This window comes from Anopheles darlingi, chromosome 2 (assembly GCF_943734745.1).
Source record: "Anopheles darlingi chromosome 2, idAnoDarlMG_H_01, whole genome shotgun sequence".
Taxonomy (NCBI): domain Eukaryota; kingdom Metazoa; phylum Arthropoda; class Insecta; order Diptera; family Culicidae; genus Anopheles; species Anopheles darlingi.
In genome coordinates this window covers 66,178,557-66,197,906 of record NC_064874.1, presented here as the reverse complement: position 1 = coordinate 66,197,906, position 19,350 = coordinate 66,178,557, and the positions used below count along the sequence as shown (strand labels likewise).

Genomic DNA, 19,350 nt, shown 5'->3' with positions numbered 1-19,350 from the left:
ATTCCGTTTTTTTTTTCGCGTGAAAGCTACTGGCATGCTGATGGGATGATGATGAAGGGAGAGCAAGCATTGAAATGACCACACACACGCACAGACACGCACGCACACACCCCACTAGTGATTGGGACCTTATCAGGAACATTCCATCTGCCAACAAGGACGCACGCGATGGAAGTTTTTTTTCGAACCGTTCGAATCCGAGTAGGCGATCACAAAAAACAAAAAAACAAACAGAAGAAATGGTTTCCTTCTCAGGTTCTCGGCAAAGTGCTAATAAATAAAACGTTAATAATCCTGTACAACTATGTGTATGCTGCGTGTGTGTGTGTTTGTTTTGTGATGCAGATGCTTGTTGTGACATCGCGATGAACCTGTCACTTGGATCTATCTACTCCCCAACTACTGTATCTGCCCCCTCGCGATCGATTGCTCGCGTCATCGTTTGTTAGTCCACTTTTAATTAGATATCACAGATTTCTGATCTTCCTCGTCGCTTCCTACAACACTATCTTCCGACGACGACGACGACGTCGATACTACTACGTTTCTTCTGCTGCTTCTACTTCTTCTCCGCTATTGCCATGGTTTCGTGTAGGTTAGGTATTTAGAAGTTCGGGAGAGTCTCTCTTCGCCCTTCTCACGTCACTTCGATTGGTAATAAATAGAACCACCGTACAGTGTCTAGTCGGGATCTAGTAGCTTATCCGCTCGCCGATGCTGCTGCTGCTGCCGCCGCGCCAGGTCCTGCTGATCCTGTTCGCGATTCTGCGGCGGCCGCTGCCGCTGCTTGCATCTCTTGTAGTTCCTCCTCTTCGCGCGTCAACGGGACGGTCGAATGGTTGTAGAGCCCCTGGGCCATCAGCTGTAGTGCTAGGGGGTTTTTGTGGCCGGACGATTTCTTGATCTTGGCCCGCTTGTTCTGGAACCAGATCTTGATCTGCGCCTCGTTCAGTCCCAGCTCCGCACTCAGCTGCTGCCGGCGACGTTCGGTCAGGTAGCGATTCTCGGCGAACTCATGCTGTTGATGGTGGTGGTCGTGGTAAGGGGAGGGAGAGGGGAAATAGGAATTAAAGAACACATTAGCGACACACTAAGTAGACCGTTAAGTAAACTCTCCTCAGCCTCAGATGTGACAATCGGTGGCGGTCAATCATCGCTTCATTATCACCGATCCGACGATCGCGAAGAGCGCCAGAGCTGGTCCCAAAAGTGGGGTGATAATGCTCGACATTTTCCACCTCGATGCTACATTTCACAACATTCTCGCCACCACCCTTACCTTCAATCGGGCCAGCTGAGGGCCACTGAATGCCGTCCGAGGTCGCTTGTCATCGGCGAGGGCCGCAGATCCACCACCATTGCCACCGTTACCACCAGCACTACCACCGCCACCAGTGCCACCACCACTGCCAGCTGTCTGCGCCCCTCCGCTGCCTTTCTCTGCCGGGCTTTTCTTTGGTTTACGCGTCCGTGGACCTGTGGAAAAAGGAACAGAGGGAGAAAGAGAAAAAAAAACGTCATGAGAACTGCGGGTGAATTGAAAGTGAGGGAAAACATCTTTCGGAACTTCCTTCCTGTCCCCGCGCTCCTGTTCTCGTGTCTCTGTGTCCATTGCGGTCCACACAATCAACGCGATCCGATGCGTCGGTAATTGATGTACAAACAGCCGTCAGCCGGCCAACCGAACTCCGGAGGAATCTCCGGAGTTTAGGAGTTTTCCCAAACACTAAACCCTTTGCCTTCTTCTCCTCGTCAAATGCGTTTTCCACGAGTTCCACGTCCCCAAAAACCGAGGACCACCCGTGGGAGGTTGTGACCGTGAAGTGTGGCACAGTCGTCGTCGTCGTCGTCGTCGTGTGTGTGTGTGCTCGGGGGTGCCCTATGGCGCCTCGAGGGGCCACGGCCACGCACGGCCTCTCTCACGCCGTCTCATGTGAGTGGATTCCCGAGAATCAATGCACACCGCAGCAACAGCGATGATGCGCCAGCTGGCGATCCAGGTGGCTGCTGCTCGACTGCTCGAGCATGATGCTGCATGCCCCCGGAAGGGGAGGTAAAGGAAGCCCGGGGATGGGTGAACATTACAGTGAAAACCTCATAAAACTAACAATCGTTAAAAAAAAACAGAGGAAGGGAGGGAAAAAATAACATTCCGAGCACCGCGCCAAGCGCCAAGCGCAGTGGCACAGCGATGGTGATCTGCGTGATGATATGCTCTGCGGTGTCTCTGTGTGTGTGTATGTGTGTGTGTGTGTGAACGGACGAATGAGAACTGCCCTCGGACTCGCCCATCATCACTGTGTCATGTCATGCGAGGGGGCAAAGGGTGTGGGGCGAAAGATCATGTTGTTATGGATCGTTTGTTGTTTGCTTAACCAAAAGCGCCCCCTTTACACCCCTTCCCTTGGGACCCTTTCCTTCCTCCAGGGTCGCACACCACGGGAAGATGATGATCCGATCCGGGTGCCGACGATGACGATGACGATGACGATGTTGCGCCAGATCAAGCTCGTGGTGGGCCATTTGGTGGGGCCTCTTGTTTGTTTACCAGATACTCGACGGCCCCGTGGCCACGCAGGTCCCCGGGGCCAAGCAGGCGTCGTCCACTAACACACAGGCGCGCGCGATCGAGAACATTTCGCTCACGATCGCGATCGCACCGAAGGCTCTTCAATCCTTTCTCCTGCTTTCGAGAGGAGGAGTATGTGCGTGTGTGTGCAGAGTGGTCCCCATTTCCGAGAAAACTCCTTCGCGAGACAGTGCGCGCTTCGCTTCTGCTGCTGTTGCTTCTTGAAGGACACTCGAATGTCCCTCCTGTGCCATATTGTCTTCTGATGCCTGATCGGATGTTCGGACCCTTCGTGAGTCCGGGAAAAAAAGGCTGAAGAGAGATACGGATCATATGCTGGCTCTTAGGATTGTTTCAAAAATCGATCTCGATCATTCGATCGGAATGCAGCACATCGAAACAAAAAACACAACACAACAAACAACAGCCTGCAACATAAATCGTTCACGAGGGAAGAACATCTGGAACACAACAACCACAACAACAGCAACAGCAAGCGAGATCACACGATCATCGGGGCGCGATGCATGCCCGCGATTATGTTGATCCGCGATCCATCGATCCATCGATCGATCGTGTTGTGTTGATTCGTGTCGTGTCATTTTCTCGTCCGTCCGTGTGTAATGTCCGTTGTGTGATCACGCGAAAGGCGTTAAACACGAGTTCGACTGGGCTGCTCTGTATGTGTGTTGGCCATTGTGTGCACGTAAACGATCAGAACCAGAGATCATGCAGCATGCAAACCACCACCCCCTACAGTCAGAGCATGCTTTGCGCTCTGAGTCATAAATCAAACATTCGATAAATTCGCCAATTTGTCAACTCGTCAAAAGGCCCCAAAGACTGTTCCGTTCCGGAGTGCCGTGTGTGTGTTACAAACGATCGTTTGTTCTGGACCTCACTGTGGCCACAAGGCGTTGCTGCTAGGCGTAAATGGTGCACAACCGACCACACGACCGAAAGCCAAGCCCAGGAGTGCCAGTAACCGTTAAAGTGTTCGCATGTTTCGCTCCTTGCGTGCTCCTAACGTTAAAGCGTGCTCTCCCTCTCCCTATCTCTCTCTTTTTCTGTCCCTCTCGTTGCTTCGACAGCTTCCAGTGGCCCCATCGTGGGTGGTCCGGTTGGAGCGAAAAATCTTCGCCAGCGCTCGATCATAAGATCGTAAGTATGTCCAATTAGCATTCCCATTTCCACCGTGGCCGACACGACACGGAAAGGGCATCTCGGAGTTGGTGCTGCTGCTCCAGTGGGTCCAGCGAAAAGGCAATTAATTGTCTTTGATTTCATAAAGCGGAGTTTTATTACTTCATTCACCGGTTCAGCGAGGACTGCTGAGCCCGCAGGTCACGTTAGAGCTACCGGGAGGGGTATCGTATAGTTCGTACAGATCGTTCGGGGTAATAAACCTCCCAGCAGCGGAGTGGAGTTTACCCCATTTCGCGATCACGCGACTCACGCGCAGAAGGAATGTACGATGAGGTGCGGTATCCGAGGAAGGATTAGCTTCTCGGCGATTCCCTTAATCCCTGAAATGAAGCACCGCGTCGTCGTCGTGTTCGTCGGTATCATGTATGGTCTGCACTCGACGCTCGATGATCAGACCAACTGCGGGTGTTTGCTTAGGCGCGTACACCATTTGCCCTCTCGAAGCCAACTCGACCGCTAGCCAGCCAGCCGGCCAGCCAGCATGTTTGCATTCCCCTCCCAAAGGGGGCTATATCACTTGGGACGCATCGTCTTTGTGTTTGGACGAAATAATAGACACGATATTGAGCGAACTACCTAACCATTCTGGGTGATCTGGAATCATAACAATGTTATTTTTTTGTCTACAACAAGACGTTCGCAGGTTGTCAGGAAGACTGTTCTGCCTTCTCACTCTCTCGGGACACTTGTGAGGTGGTGTTTACTCGCCTGGTAGTCTACAGGTAAAGGCTATGTTACACGCATTGTGTTGTGTATTGCTTAAAACATGAGAGCTGTATGTTGTTGCATGGGTGTTGAAAGTGAGAAAGGAGTCCGTAGAATGAATCATGGACAACACGGTCGGATAAACACTTGATCAATTCTTTGATGAGTGGATTATATTGGGTATTGTACTGGTGATGTACGGGGTGGTTAAGGGTGTTTATCGAACAGCATCGGATGATGTCAGACAATGGCAGGTAACTTCGGGAGTAGATGCGTATATCACGAGGCCAGAAGAATCGAAAGTATTCTATTTTGTGGAGCACTGGGGGATCTTCGGGAACTGGTTCGGTGTACATGTGATTCTGATCTTGAAAGCGATAGAATAAACAGTAACAAAACACCTTGAGAGTACGTATTCCATAGCGCCATCAGATGCTGTGCTTTACATTCATTATGCGAGAATGATTTTGGGCTTATTGTTAGGAATAATTTACATATTGAAGAAGAATGTAGCTACAATAATATAGGCAGTGTCATTTTTGTTCAAATACAAAAAGAATCTTCAAGAAGTAAGCTATAGGCCTTAAGCGGGGGGGACTCGGTATTTTATTTTATTTCTTCACATTTACTTTTTATTATTCATGTTTTTATGAGTGCTTATCCTTTCAAGAGTATTGTGTGAAATTTTGGGATAAATCGAATCAAAATTGTCAAAGATATTGAATTTTGAAAAACAGAGTTTCATACAAATCTCAAAGCATCTCGCGACTTTGAATCGCGATTCCCAAAACCAACGTTTTCAAAGTCGGTGCCCATCGTAGCATAAAAACTACTGAACCGATCGATTAGAAATTTTGAACACATAATCTATATTCTATTTGCCAGGTAGCCCCATCGAGTTTTTCTAAAAAAATCATTGATATTTTTTTAAAAATAATTATGTAAAACTCGTTATTTGGAGCATCATCGAAAAAATCATCATTTTTTCAGCTTCAAAAGTCTGCCAAAAATCTAAAAAATGGATATTTTATGAAAACTTGACGGGAATACCTGGATAAACTAATAATCTAACTAAAGAATATTGAATTGTATATTTCTGATGACTCGGCAAGTGGCTACGATGGGCACCAAAAAAAGTACATTTTTGCAGACTTGCCTTTCTAGATTGGATGTCATGAACGTAGTTTTGAACAAATCTTCTTCAAAAAGAACCAAATATTCTTGAAAAGTTGTAGGTTAATATGAAATTATTTTGAAAACAATACAGTTGAATGGTTTCTTCACTGAAAATGGTAAAAAAAAACCTTTTTTTTTATCCGAAATAACCAAAGCTCCCTCTCTTTAAGTGCGTTCATCATCAAATTCTATACAGCAACTGCCTAGAATAACAATCTTAAGACTTTGTTGTAGCTTCGCTTCGAAGAGAACATTACTCTTTACTCAGAATCAAAAGAAAATATTTTCCCTGTTTTAAAATTTTGGGTAACGAGGTATAAATTTATGCAACTCAAATATAAACACAATCAGGAATCGTACTAAGGCAATACATTTGTTGATACAAAAAACCAACCAGTTTCAACGTTAATCCTTTTTTGAACAACACGTCGACAAACATATCCGTGATCCTACTATGTAATCGACAACACTAACCGCGCTTCGAATTCCTGCTAGCCTTCTCCTTTTACAGCCATGTGCCTCGCGGACAAAATAACATTTTGCACCTTGAAACACACATACGTCGCATATCCTAGTCCGATGTCTAGTGCTGCAACTGTAATCACTGCACGATCACATCCCACGATAAGGGGCACGACAACGACGACGACGACCGGTACATACCCGACCAAGCAATTTGTCATCGGGCCACGATCCACCTTCCAGGGTTCCAGGGTCCTCCTCTCCTGGGAAAAGCCCGTTCCGTTCCGATCCAACTACGGTCGCGGCCGGAGTCTCCGCGGGTCTCCGGAGGTTAGGATGACGGATCGCATCGAACGATGGTCCATCATTTAATGCTCGCCATTTTGGGGAGACCTCAGACCAGATCATACCGATCGCGATCCTCGCTTTCCACGCGCCGCGTACTTCGTTCTCTTTCTTTCTTCCTGCCGCCACCTCTTTTGTTCCGTTACCCTCGCTCCGGTGTCGGTCGATGGTGGAAGAATGTTGCCGCGGGATTCATCCCGCTCATCTCGTTCTGCACAACGCCAACGTTCCTCACCATACGCTCCTCATTCCCTCGGAACGGACTGCAGTGCACGCCATGCCATGCCGCGAGTCGCGTAGAAGGAAACCAAAATAAAAACAAAACAAAAATCAAGATACAACACTCCCCTCGCATTCTCTCCTTGGAGTCTGTTAGTGCGGAGTGGACCGACCGTGGCCGACGTGGGTGGTCTGGCACATTAACCAGAATTCCTCCTCTCTATATATCGCTCTCGGAAACCGTAATTGCTTCTGACGTCGGTTGACGGTCGCAACGGTGGCCGACGATGATGATGAGGAGGAGAAGCAGGGAGATGAGGACGAAGGGGCTTCGCGATCTGCCGTGGCGTAACTCGCGCTGCACATTCGCGTGCACATTCTTTGTTCCTGCTGTTGCTGTTGGTGCTGTTGGTGCGTGTTCGCAATCAGCGGCAGGACATCGCGGTGGTGAATGTGGAATGCCTCACAGCTTGCCGATGCTGATTGTGTGCTGTAGCATCAATATTTAATAACGTCAAAACACTACCCACCCACCCACCGTCTCCTGTCCTGCATGCAAATGAGCCCTTTTTTTGGAGGAATCGATCCGCAAGACCAACCGCTCGATAACGCCAACTCGATCGCCGCCGATTCGCCTTTCGCCTGTCCTCCGATGAATTATGCGCTACAATCAAACGTCAGCTTGGCGCTCGTTGAGCGCTCGTTCGATCGATGCCGAACCATTACCGTTACTTTCGAATTCCATTCGCAGGACCTCGCCGGAATGCGAAAATGGAGTGTAACGTCGTTTACGTCTCACATGCTCATCATCATGCTGAAGGCTGACTGGCTACACTGTTTAACAATCGAGCAAGGATGCTGGAAGCGGCACTAAATTAAAGAAATCTCCCCTCGAGAGATCCAGTTTCATTTCTTGTCCAAAGCCAAATTCCGACCGCTTTAAAGTCGAGGCGAGACGCGACTTCGAGACCGCAGATCCAGGACTAATCGATAGTTTATCGATTTTAGACGCCGGATTTGCCAGAAAAAAACCACCCCAAAAACGAAAAGTCAAGGCGCACGGCGGTCGCGTCGTGCGACGAGACAAATAACCGAAATAACATTTATATTACAACCGAACGCGCGCACGCACGATCCCTGGGCAACAGTATCAGGGAGTCGCGGCAGGCGCGTCATCTCGTCCTAGCGCCGTGCCTTTGGGAACTGGAATTTCCTAATTAAAACTTAGAGCAATTAATTTGACCGTTAAACCGTGTTCAGTTCCCCTGCGCCCGGGGTTTTGCGGAATGTCGAACATCGAGTCATCGAAGTCGAGTCGAGTGATCATCATCTCGTCCTCGTCGTCGTCGTCGTCGTCGGTTGTTGTGTCCGGGAATGAGTCATTCTGGGGCTCTCTCTCGCTCGCTCTCTTCGTCGTCTGCCAATATGTCTCAATCGATCGAAGTTCGTCTAATCACCCGGAAGGTCCAATGGCTCTATGGTCCGCATTAGAAAGGGCGAGTCAAATGACTGGAGAGCAGGCATTTAAATACCTCGTCGACTCTACTACAAGATAGGATAGAACGTAACCGTTACCTTTCGACCGAAAATGTTACAGAAAGAAGCAATACGCCTGAATCATCTTTTTGGAGAAAATACGTCCCTTAAGAACCCTTTACTCTGACCTGACGAGAAGGGACGTCTTCTTGAGGAAAGATATAGAGACAAGCGGAACGAATTCCTCTCAAAAGAAACGTTTTGGAGCTGCTGGACCTGCCATCGACTCGACTGACTACTCGAGAATTTGAGGAATACTAGAAAGAAGTTGCAAAATTGGCCACATTTACCAGAGTTCGACCCCTCGCACAACGAGTTCCGACGAGCCTCTCTCTTATACAAAATTGGAAGCCTCTACTTCCTCTACAGCTCTACAGGCATCCTACTGTTCGCCTACCGTTAAGTCACCGCAAATGGCAATTGAAAGTAATGACACTCTTCGACATTTTCCGGCCATCTACAAAACCGCTTCTGCCCCGGCTTCCAACCAAGAAGGAGAGAGAGAGAGAGAGAAGGGTCTCCTGGACCAGTTAGCGTGTGCTCGGTGTGTGCCATACCCAAGAGCCTAGACAAGCTGCTGATTCATGTACCGGTGAGTTATTTGACTAAAATTTAAATGCTTAATTGCTTCTCCTACTACTACTACTGCTTCTGCTGCTGCTGCTGCTTCAGTCTTTGCCTGCCACCGAAGGGGCCTGCTGGAGTACACGACGCACGCCGCACGCCGACGGCCGACGGCACCAGAGCGTAGGGACCGGTCCCCTGGTAAATGAGCAACATAAATCTTCTTACCATAAAATCTAACAACCAAGCAAATGAATGAGGAACCTCTCCCATCTTTACCGCTCCCGTAAATAGCAAATCGAGAGTAACTCCCGTCTGCTCCTCCTCGGGGTGGCCTTTTTCTGGAGTCAAAAACCACTCCCGACGAACACTGACGAACACTTACTTCTTCCAACTCAATTCTCGGTTTCTCGTGCCAAAGGATGCTGCTGCTGCCGACTCTCGCTCTCTGTGTGTGCCGATACCGTGACGGATGGTAGCAAAAGTTGTCCAAAAACTGCCTTTTCGGTCTTCTTGTGGGGAACTTGGCGTTAGTTTGTGGGTTTTCGAGATACCGTCAGCAGATACCTCCCAGGCCCATGACGGTTACTACCAGTTCGGATCACGTGGGACGACGTAGACGACGACGACGATGGACGACGTGAAGACCACTCGAACTATCGAACACCTTTTTGGATAGTTTTTAGCACTTTGCACCGAAGCTTCGTTCGGTAAATATTTAACATTGTGTTATGTGTTTTCTGTTTTGGGAAGGTAGGATAAATAAAATTCAAATTCGTGTATTTTTCGTGCTCATCGATGCCTAATGTCGACGCAATCGGCGTGCGTCTCGCAATCGAACGGACGCATAAAACACTTCACACGACAGAGATGTCAAACAAATCACAGGAATTAAGCCATTCCTGGCCGAGATCGAGATGGAGGAGCCCCATCTTCTTCACGCCACACCTTCACGCAATTTGATTTCATTAGTGTCTCTGCGTTTGTGTGTGTGTTTGTGTGTTAATATTTGCACGCCGCGAATTCCTCTTCCGCAACGAGGAGTGACGAATGTAATGAGGTGCAAAGCGTCCTAAGGAGGATTTGTTGGATTGTTGGAGCACAAGCCTACTGCTTGTGCTTGTTAAAAAAAATGGTTAGCTACGCACGTCTCTAATTGACTACTTTGGGTTTGTTTGAGCAAATGTTGCTTGGATCTTATACCTGTATCCGTTCACTTGAAAATGTAACAAAACGTCCTCAACCCGCGAAAAGTGTCTTACATAAACATCGCGAAGGTGTTATGTAAATCGTGAACCGGGCTTGGCAGACTGCCGAAGGGAGGCCATTCTTCATTTCGAGCCGCACCTCACTAACCATACACACACACACATTGGTTGGTGACACTCAATGAATCCCGAAATTCCTCTTCGCGCACCTCTCCACATCCGGTGCGCTGATGGAATGCATCTTGGCATACATACATCATTCACATGCCCGCCAACCTCCGTCGTCGTGGCCACAACCGTGCTCGGTGTACTTATCGTTCGACAAGAGTTTTCCCATCAGCTCCGTACCCCCTCCTCTTACACATATATATTTTTGAGTTGAGAAGCGCGTTGTGGTTGAGTGAAGAATTTTCGCGAATCATTCACACAGCACATACCGACCACCACACCACACACTCGGGCACACCTTCACGAAACCGGCATTCCGTTGCTTCAACAACGCACCGCACCGCAACCACTAACGGGCAACAGCAGCTCGAGCACGAACAACGTACATTAGGTGGCAAAAGCCGCGTAGCCCTGGCTTTAATTAACATTTTAAGCAATTGCTAAATTGAGCGTAACAATTAACTCTGGTTTGCTGCTGCTCTCTCTCCCCCTTGCCCTCTCTCTCTCTGTCTGTGTTTTTCTTCTTCATTTTCTAAGGTTTTCCCTTTCGGTGTTCGGTGCATCGGTTCTAAGGTCTTGTTGCGATATTAACACTCGCAGACGAGATCTAGTCCACTAACCCCCTTCGAGTAGCAACCGTAGGGGTCCTCCTGGTCAAATGGCGTGACGATGATCACCAGCACCAGTACTCCGAGGTGACACCCTCCCACCGGCCACGATGACTTACTGCTTTTGGGCTTGGTGGAAAAAGAAAATTATATTTAAATCATTCTTATTACTCCATCATTCCAGTTCGGTTGATGGATTGGAGTCAAAGCGCAAAACGCTCTCGTCTCTCTCTCTCGTTTCTCTCTTTTTCATGCGTTTGACACGCGCACGAACTCTATTTTGCATGAACTGGCCACGGTCCCGGGCCGGCTGGTTCCGAGAGCGAAATGCGCAATGTTTAAATTAAATGCAAGCGCAGCAGTCACGGAGCGCAGTCACGGTGGCACGGCCAGGCACGGCCAGAAAAGGGAAAAACATCGTCAAACGTCAGTCACCGAAAAATATGGACCCTGGCAGGGCGATATTTAACGTGACTTTTGCTGTCGTGGCCGCGCTCTGTGTGTGTGTGTGTGTGCTGCGGTTTCCGGAGGACCGAGGACCGGGAACCGAGGACCCAGGGGTGCTGCGAATAATTTGAAATTAAGAGCACCGGCGAAAACGGATTAATTACAACGCCTTGGCAGGTTGACGACGATGACGACGACGCTTACTGCGACTGCAACTACGAGCCCAAAAGGCAGAAAGAGAGAGAGAGCGTTCTTGGCAGCAGCGTTGCACCGATCCGTGACACCGTGACGGTTTGTGTTGTACACACACACACACGGGAGTGATGATGATGATGACGCACTGCGACGCATTCGTCAGTAATTAAGCAAACGCAGCACCGACAGCGATGGCGGTGGCACTCCGTACACTCCGAAGCAGACGCGCAGACCCCGGATCCGTGGCCATATTCTCCGACAATCCGACTCCGCGGGTGGCATCCACCGTCGGTGCACTAATTGCACGACGAAATCTTGACGAATGTTTGTAGCTCCCAAGCGAGAGAGAACGCCGACACCGACGGACCGACCGACAGACAGACCGCCGATCTGATCGCCGAGGCTCGAGTATCTCGGTATCGCGGTGTGTGGTCCTGTCCGCTTAGCGTGCAGCCGGCAGTCAGCATACTGCAGAGGCACACAGACACACATACAGAGCTCCCAGTAGCAGCAGCAGCAGAGTGATGACGAAATGGATAAAACATTAATTGCAAAAGGAAGCGGCAATTATTGACGTTGACATTTTCACGGTGGAAAACTATGCGCTTGGTGCAATGGTCTCTGGCTGTCTGGCTGTGTGTGTGTGTGGGCACATGTGATTTACACGCCGTCTGGAGGTGTGCAATCGACTGTGAAATGACCACACCCCGAACACCGAACACCGGTGTTTGGGCACCAGGGCTCAGGGTTGGTGTTGAATTTCATCGATCGTTCGAGGCCAAGAAATCATCGCATGAACATTTTATCGCTCAAAGTATAAAGTCTCAACCTCAAAGATGATCAGCGCTGAGATGAGAAAATCGATCATCACGAGCAGCACCACGATGCTGATGCTCGTGCATGATTTCGCTTGTCACGCCGAGCGGTAACACGTCAATTAAGACCCCGTCAAGGACTCGCTACCCCCTACTTGGGTCTTGTGCTGCATATCACGCCGCCTCGTCAAAACTCGTTAACATGACGTTAAATGCACACAGCACAGCACCGGTTCGTTGTATCGGTGTTGCAAAATTAACGACCAATTCATGTGTAACGTCCTCGCCTTGTTCCTTTTTTGCACCTCGTCCCGCACCCAAAAAAGTCGCAAAATCAATCGATTACGCAAATTGATGCTCGTGGCAAACAAATGCGTGAAATCCATCACCAAACCAACCGAGGTCCGATCGGATCGGATCGATGTCGCATAAAAAGGAGGTGAGACGCATTAAGCCCGATCCGTTGGTGGTGTGGCACGAGTCATTCGATATGCGGTTTGACAATTGCGGTCCGAACGGAGGTAGATTGGAACACGGAACACGGAATATTTATATTCACTTCTTCTGTTGATTTTTTTTTGCTGCAAACATTTACGATGCCAGTCTCGTCATCGTACCATGTGTGTGTGTAGGCTGCTGCTGCCCACAAACGACGTTTCACACCATCAACACCGAGAGCGTGAGGATCGTGGTTGGGGACACGAGCGCGCCCGCTCCCCGATCAGTTCTGTCAATAAATGTGTTAATATACTAATTAAAATTGATTTTTCCACCTCGCTGGTGGCAGCAGCAGCAGAGCCTCCGCGCGGTTTGTGTCCACACACGAAACGCGGAAAGGATCATCGATCATCGTGGGGAAAAGGGTTCGGCGGTTCGGGGAGTAGTGCATCGGAAGTGAGAACGGGATCACACGGATCGGGGTTTTCGGTTTCCAACCGGTGCGGTCTTGCATGGTGCACATGGTGCATGAAGGAAGAGGAAAAGAGGGTATGGGGAGAAGCGCAAGTAACGTAGCCTGAGCAAGCTGGTAAACCGGTGTAATCGATCCGATTCTGAGACCCATCAGGCTGCGCAGTGTGATCGCGCGCACGGTAAATGTCATCTGACAGGCAGGCCAGGCGGGTTGATGGCTTGATTTCTTGGCCATCACCGACAGCACCCCGGACCGCACGGACCTCCTCTGGTTGGTTTTACTTACGCAAATCGATCGCAGTTTATGTGCACACGTTTGGATGGATGGGGTGTTGTTGGTTGAAGGAACTTACTTCTGCCTTTAATGAGAAATGGAAGAAAATGGAAGTTTATGTTAATACACTTTACTGATTTGAGTAATTTTATATTTTATATTTTTATTTATATCACTTCCACACTAATTCACTGAGATCAGAAAATCGAAAGGCATCCCCAAGGTCAAGAAGCTTATCTTGGAATTCCAAAGCCACCAGCGACTTCCAAAAAGTCATAAAAAAAACCCGGAATCTATTGAGCGGAAAGATACGCCTCCACCGGTTGCGAATGCCCTTCTTCTGACCTAAAAAAAAAGGCCAGGGAATTCACACCGCCACCCCCTGGATTGCTACCCCATTCGCAACAATCTTGACAACGCCACAAAAAGGACAGATTGCCCCCAAAAACGACGTCCAGGACGATGAAGATGATGATGATGATGATGATGACCGTAAAGGCACGCCGCAGCGTGCGTTGCAACAAATTACGGTGGCAGTGGTGGTGGTGGTGGTGGTGGCGGTAGCGGTGTAATAAAGCAATAATAATCCTCAAATTAATCCAATAAAATTCAATTTCTGGCAACCGAAACGACCGGCAACGACCGGATTGTGTCGCTTCCCTGCGGCGTCGTTGCCGCAGAAGAAAAGAGGAAGCCGAAAACCGAATGGGGGAACCGAGACATTCCGTCCAGAGGCCAGAAGGTGGAAAGGAAAGGACTCGAGGAAACCTGCTAACCAGCCCCCGAGGGGCGGAGAGAGAGGCCTGAGAGAGGAGTGGAACAAATCTTGTCCTTCTGGTCTTTTCGGAACACGTGTTCCGACCACTTCTGGTGGTGGTGGTGGTGTTGGTGTTAAGCAAACACAGTTTAGGGAAGGGATGTAAAGCGATTTGCACCCCTATCTCCCACCCCCTGTGTTCGTCAGGACAAGTGTCAGAGACAGGGGGGACAGTGACAGTGATGGCAACGGGTAGCAACCAACCTCACACAACCCCCTTTTAAGGGAAGTTTCTTGGAAGTGTTTTAATCTTTATTGAATTACGCCACGCAAGTGAAGATGAAGTGCCAGAAGAGCACTGTGGGAGGGTTGGGGGTGTCTTTCCGTGTTGTTTGTGTCCCTGCGCGGCGGTAAGAAAGGGGGATGAAGTCCGGAAAATCGGAAAGGGTGTAATCTCCGCCCGCGTGTGTGTGTATTACACACTTCACTCAGCATCCCTCATCCCTTATCAATCGAGTCGCAGTCACCGAGGTGCGCGCGCGTGTGTGTGTGTGTGTGTCGCTGGATCGTGTTGTATCAAAGGGGTGATAAGCGTATCCGGTGTGACCGTGAAAAGGGGTTGCCACTGCCGTCGGATGTCCAATAAATCATCATTCGATTCGCCCTTCAAACGGGACACGACGCTTGATGTGAAGTGTCACTTCCAGTGAGCCTTCTTCGATGGAATGCACATGTTACAACCAACATCAGGTATTGGTTTATGGGCTGGAGATTTGCAACTTCAAATCCTCAACTGCGCTCCTTGGTTATTCTTTAAATTGCGCCCCTAAAAGGTATCCTTCAAGGGGAGACTTCGGTATATTATTTTGTTTCTTCGCATTTTCTTTTTACATTTTTTTATGAGTGCTTATCCTTTCAAGAGTGTTTTGTAAATTTTGGGATCAATCGAAGCAAAACTGACAAAGACATTGATTTTTGAAAATCCGACTTTGTTACAAGGCTCAATGTGTCTCGTTGCTTTGAATCGCGATTCCCAAAACCTACGTTTTCAAAGTCGGTGCCCATCGTACCATAAAAACTACTGGACCGATCGATAAGAAATATTCAACACCTAATCTGCACATTATTTGCCAGGTAGTCCCGTTGAGTTTTTCTAAAAAATAGTTGATATTTTTTTAAAAATAATTATGCAAAACTCGTTATTTGGAGCATCATCGAAAAAAGCATCACTTTTTAAGCTTAAAAAATCTGCCAAAAATCGAAAAATGGGAAATTTCACAAAAACCTGACGGGGCTACCTGGATAAACTTAAAACAAAACAAAAGAATATTGAATTGTATATTTCTGATGACCCGGCAAGTGGCTACGATGGGCACCACAAAAAGTACATTTTTGCAGACTTGCCTTTCTAGATTGGATGTCATGAACGCAGTTTTGATCAAATCTTCCCCAAAATGTAACCAAATATTCTTGAAAAGTTATAATTTAATATGACATCCACTTTAAAAAATAAAGTTGAATGGTTTCTTCACTAAAAATCGTCAAAAATAAGCCTTTTTTTACCTGAATTAAACGAAGTCTTCCCTTAAAGTGATTCCACGAAATGTTGCAAAGCGCAGGACGTGCGAAGGTTTCGGGAAAAACTTTCACCGAATTTTCATCCCCTGACTGACTCGCCTGGATGATGAAGGACGACGGAGCACGGACCGAAAATCAATGATCTTGAAACGGTTTGAGTGCGCGGTGCAATAAATCTTCGTCGGTCGTTCCCCGGGAACCTAGGACGTCACACACCAGGTGACAGGTGAATGAACAAATCGAGCGACCCTCCTTCTTGGAGAGTACTCGAGATTTGGTTTTGCTTTTACTTTGTCTTTTGCCACGAAAGCAGAAAGTGGAAAATTCATCCAACCACCATCGATTGGCCATCGGACCATCGGATTTCGATTGGTGAACTACTGCCGCCGTAGCCGTGGCCGTGGCCATAAACCCTTCTCGATCACCCAGCGGAAATCGAGCGAAATCTCAATCTCGCGCTCCACGACATTCCAGCACAGGCCACAGGGAGGTGGTGGAAGCTGCGGAAATCATTCTCCGGGTTCGGTCACGTCGCCGGCATCGTCGTTGTCGCCGTCGTTGTTGTTACCGATACGGAACAACTAACCTTCTCCGGGGCCTGTGCCTGTGGAACGCGGTATCCGGGGAATAAAATGGCGGCCACAGTAACATGGTACGGCGTAGGTGTGTGTTGATTTATTGTTTTTTATCGATTTTACATCGAACCACCCCCGAGCGCGCACACGCCCGTCCGTCCATGACACGATGCCCGAAGCGGAAAAGACGCCCTCGCGAACAACGTGGCCGATGTTTGAGGAACCGACTATGTGGGGGGTGGTTTTATCAGGGCTGTTTTTTTGGGGGGGTTTTTGTTTTCAAGGTGGATTTCAAATTTGGTGAAGGTTTAATGGGGCCCCGAAGATGTCTCTTTGGATATTCGATCAACTTTTTGGTTTCATTAACTGTAGTACATTTCTGGCCACATGGAATTGAAATGATTTAAAGCTCTATTCCGACTTGTTGCGACGCCACTAAAAGCACTCTTTGAAGCATGTTTATTTGGTGAAATGTAGCCATTGCTAGAAATGAGGTTCAACAATAGACAAACAGCCAAATGTATGGTTGTTCCAAATACGAACAACCTACATAACTCAGCAGCAAGCTTCTGCTCACCATTTCGGTTCCTATTTACTACTCCACCAGCGCGTAAGAAATGGCTGACTACTAAAGACCATAAAGTCCGACCGTCTGTTGCACTTCTACTTCAACGAGTCTCTTCGGGATGCCTCCTTCAAAGAGGTCGTCTCAAGTCCCCGGGAGCACACAAACCACGACGACAAAACAACGAGTCCCTGAGTGAGTGACTGAACCAATGAAATCGATAATCGTCACGCAATTCAGAGCTCACAGCAATCGTACTCGCACTCCATATCCGTATCCGGGGTCCAACCAGCGTGCGCCCGTGTGTGTGTGTGTGTGTGTGTGTGTGTGTGTGTGTGTGTGTGTGTGTGTGTGTGTGTGTGTGTGTGTGTGCTGCCTCCCTGGTAACCTCCTCGACCGCATCAAGGAGCATGTCACCGTTTGACAACCAATTGATATATTTACTGCCGATTTGGCCGTAAAAAAGGGTAGTTTGCTCGCGAACCAGATAAATAAAACCTCCAAACCGCACGCACACACACGGATACGAACATTGTTCCGTTCCTGGCCGGAGACCTCGCTTCAGGTGCGTGGGTGGTCGCCGTAAACAATCATAACTTTGAGGGGTTGTTGGAGAAGGTACGTGGAGGAGGATCCAGGCCCCGGGTATGCCCAAACGAACGTGACGACGCCGAATTCCTTACGAGACAGGTGGAATGTCTTTATGATTCCTATGGACTCGCGACGGAAACCGCCGTCGTCCGTTAAGATCACGGAGCGACCGCTCCGCCCGCGACCAATTTCCCCGATATCGATTTATTCCGGGCATAAATCTGCGTCGGTGGTGGTGGTGGTGAAGGGAGGATCGTAAATAGGCTGAGTTATTGGGTAAGGGATCTCCGTCCCGGCCGAGGGGTAGACCTCGCGACGCGTTTCGCGGCCTATCGATTCCCCGAGGCCTTCTTTTTTTTCAGGGTTTGACTCCGCGGAGGCCACTTAAAGGTCGTACTGAGCGAGGGCGTTTATTAAAGACTGAAGATTGGAGCGTCGTCGTCTGAAGTGGTCGACCGAAATGGCAACACCTCGGAGCGCAGAGAGAGAGAGAGAGGAACAAGTGAATCAAGTTACGATCGAAGCGATCGAAGTTGCGAGGTCCCCGAATCGGTTGAAGGATTAATTAGACCAGCGCAGACCAGCGCAGACCAGACCAGCGGTTCGGCCACACGGAGGAACCTGGCTACCAGTTCTCGGAGCACTTCGCGGGACGTGACGTGATCGCTACTGGAACCGAAGCGCGCGGACGGACACCGTTTGACTGATTTACGCTCGCGGTACGCGGTTTTACCACGGGAACAAGCTCGTACATCGTGTAGTAGCGTGGTAATCCTACGCCTCCTTCAGACGCCTGGTGTCGGTGGCCAACAAGCGCGCCCTGGAAGCAGCACTGGATGCAGGGCACACAATTTACAACATTCACTCCACCGACCACCGGCTGGGGGCTTTTTGCGGTCCTCCGAAATGCCAACCACGATGCCCCAGGCACCCAGGGCCCCAAGAGTAACACACACACACGCGCGCTCGAGTCGCTCGAGTCGACTGATGACGATAAATTTCCTAATGACACTTTAATGGCTTCATTTTTTGGTCGATTTGTTATTATTTATTGTGTTCAGTTCATTGTCGCGCGATTCGATTTACTTCTTCTCGTTCTTCTCTCCGACTCCGGGTGTGTCTGGGGAGTGTCTGGTTCTGGTCTGGCCGGGTCTGGTTCGGGGTCCCGCGTGCCACGTATTACAAGAAAATGGATCTCGCCTGCCGAGGCCGTGGGTAGCGGATAAAGGTTACGACCATTAACGGGCGGCTCTTGCCCGGATTTACTTATAAATAACGGGCTTAAATGTTCCGGGGATCGGCTACAAGTGGCCTCAGTCTTACATCACCGGCACCGGCACCGGAAGTGCTATCGGTTTCGGCCGCCGTCCTCGGAAGTAAGCTCTATTTATGTTTTTGCCACAAAATTCCATTAAAAAGCGTCCTTGCGTCGTCGTCGTCGTCGTTGTTGTTATTGCACGTTCCGTTAATCGTTTCGCTGTCAATCAAAGATGTCAGCACGAAATTGGCGCGATCGACGCTCAAAATAGCAACGAAACGCAAGACGACGACTTCGTGTTAATTGACACCACACACAGGGGGCTATAAACGTAGCAGGCTGTTCATAATCTCCTTCAACTAACCGTTGAATGCGGTTCCCCTCGAAATATATCTCCATTCGCTCATAACCACCAAATGCGAGCTAAACCAACACCAAAAACCAATCAACGGCGGCGGCGGCGACAACGCCAGGGGTAACGCGGTCCATGCTGGGAAATCTCCGCATAAGAACCGAACCAGGCAAGTGGCCAGCAGTCTAACAACATCGTCAAAATCTTAATTAGACATAGTTTAGTAACTAATTATTTGTGTTTCACAGGACCCTTCCTCTCACTC

At 49.0% G+C, this 19,350-nt stretch overlaps 1 protein-coding gene across 1 annotated transcript in view; it reads right to left on the bottom strand.

Annotated features, from left to right (window-relative positions):
- Window positions 1-587: 587 nt before the first annotated feature.
- The window catches only part of LOC125959461 (homeobox protein invected), a 67,679-nt gene continuing 48,916 nt past the window's right edge, over window positions 588-19,350 (bottom strand). Inside the window, exons 5-6 of the mRNA XM_049692283.1 lie at window positions 1,280-1,476; window positions 588-1,018 (exon numbers count right to left, since the gene is read on the bottom strand). Coding sequence (XP_049548240.1) covers window positions 701-1,018; window positions 1,280-1,476 — 515 coding nt within the window. The 3' untranslated portion in view covers window positions 588-700. The remainder of the gene's footprint in view (window positions 1,019-1,279; window positions 1,477-19,350) is intronic.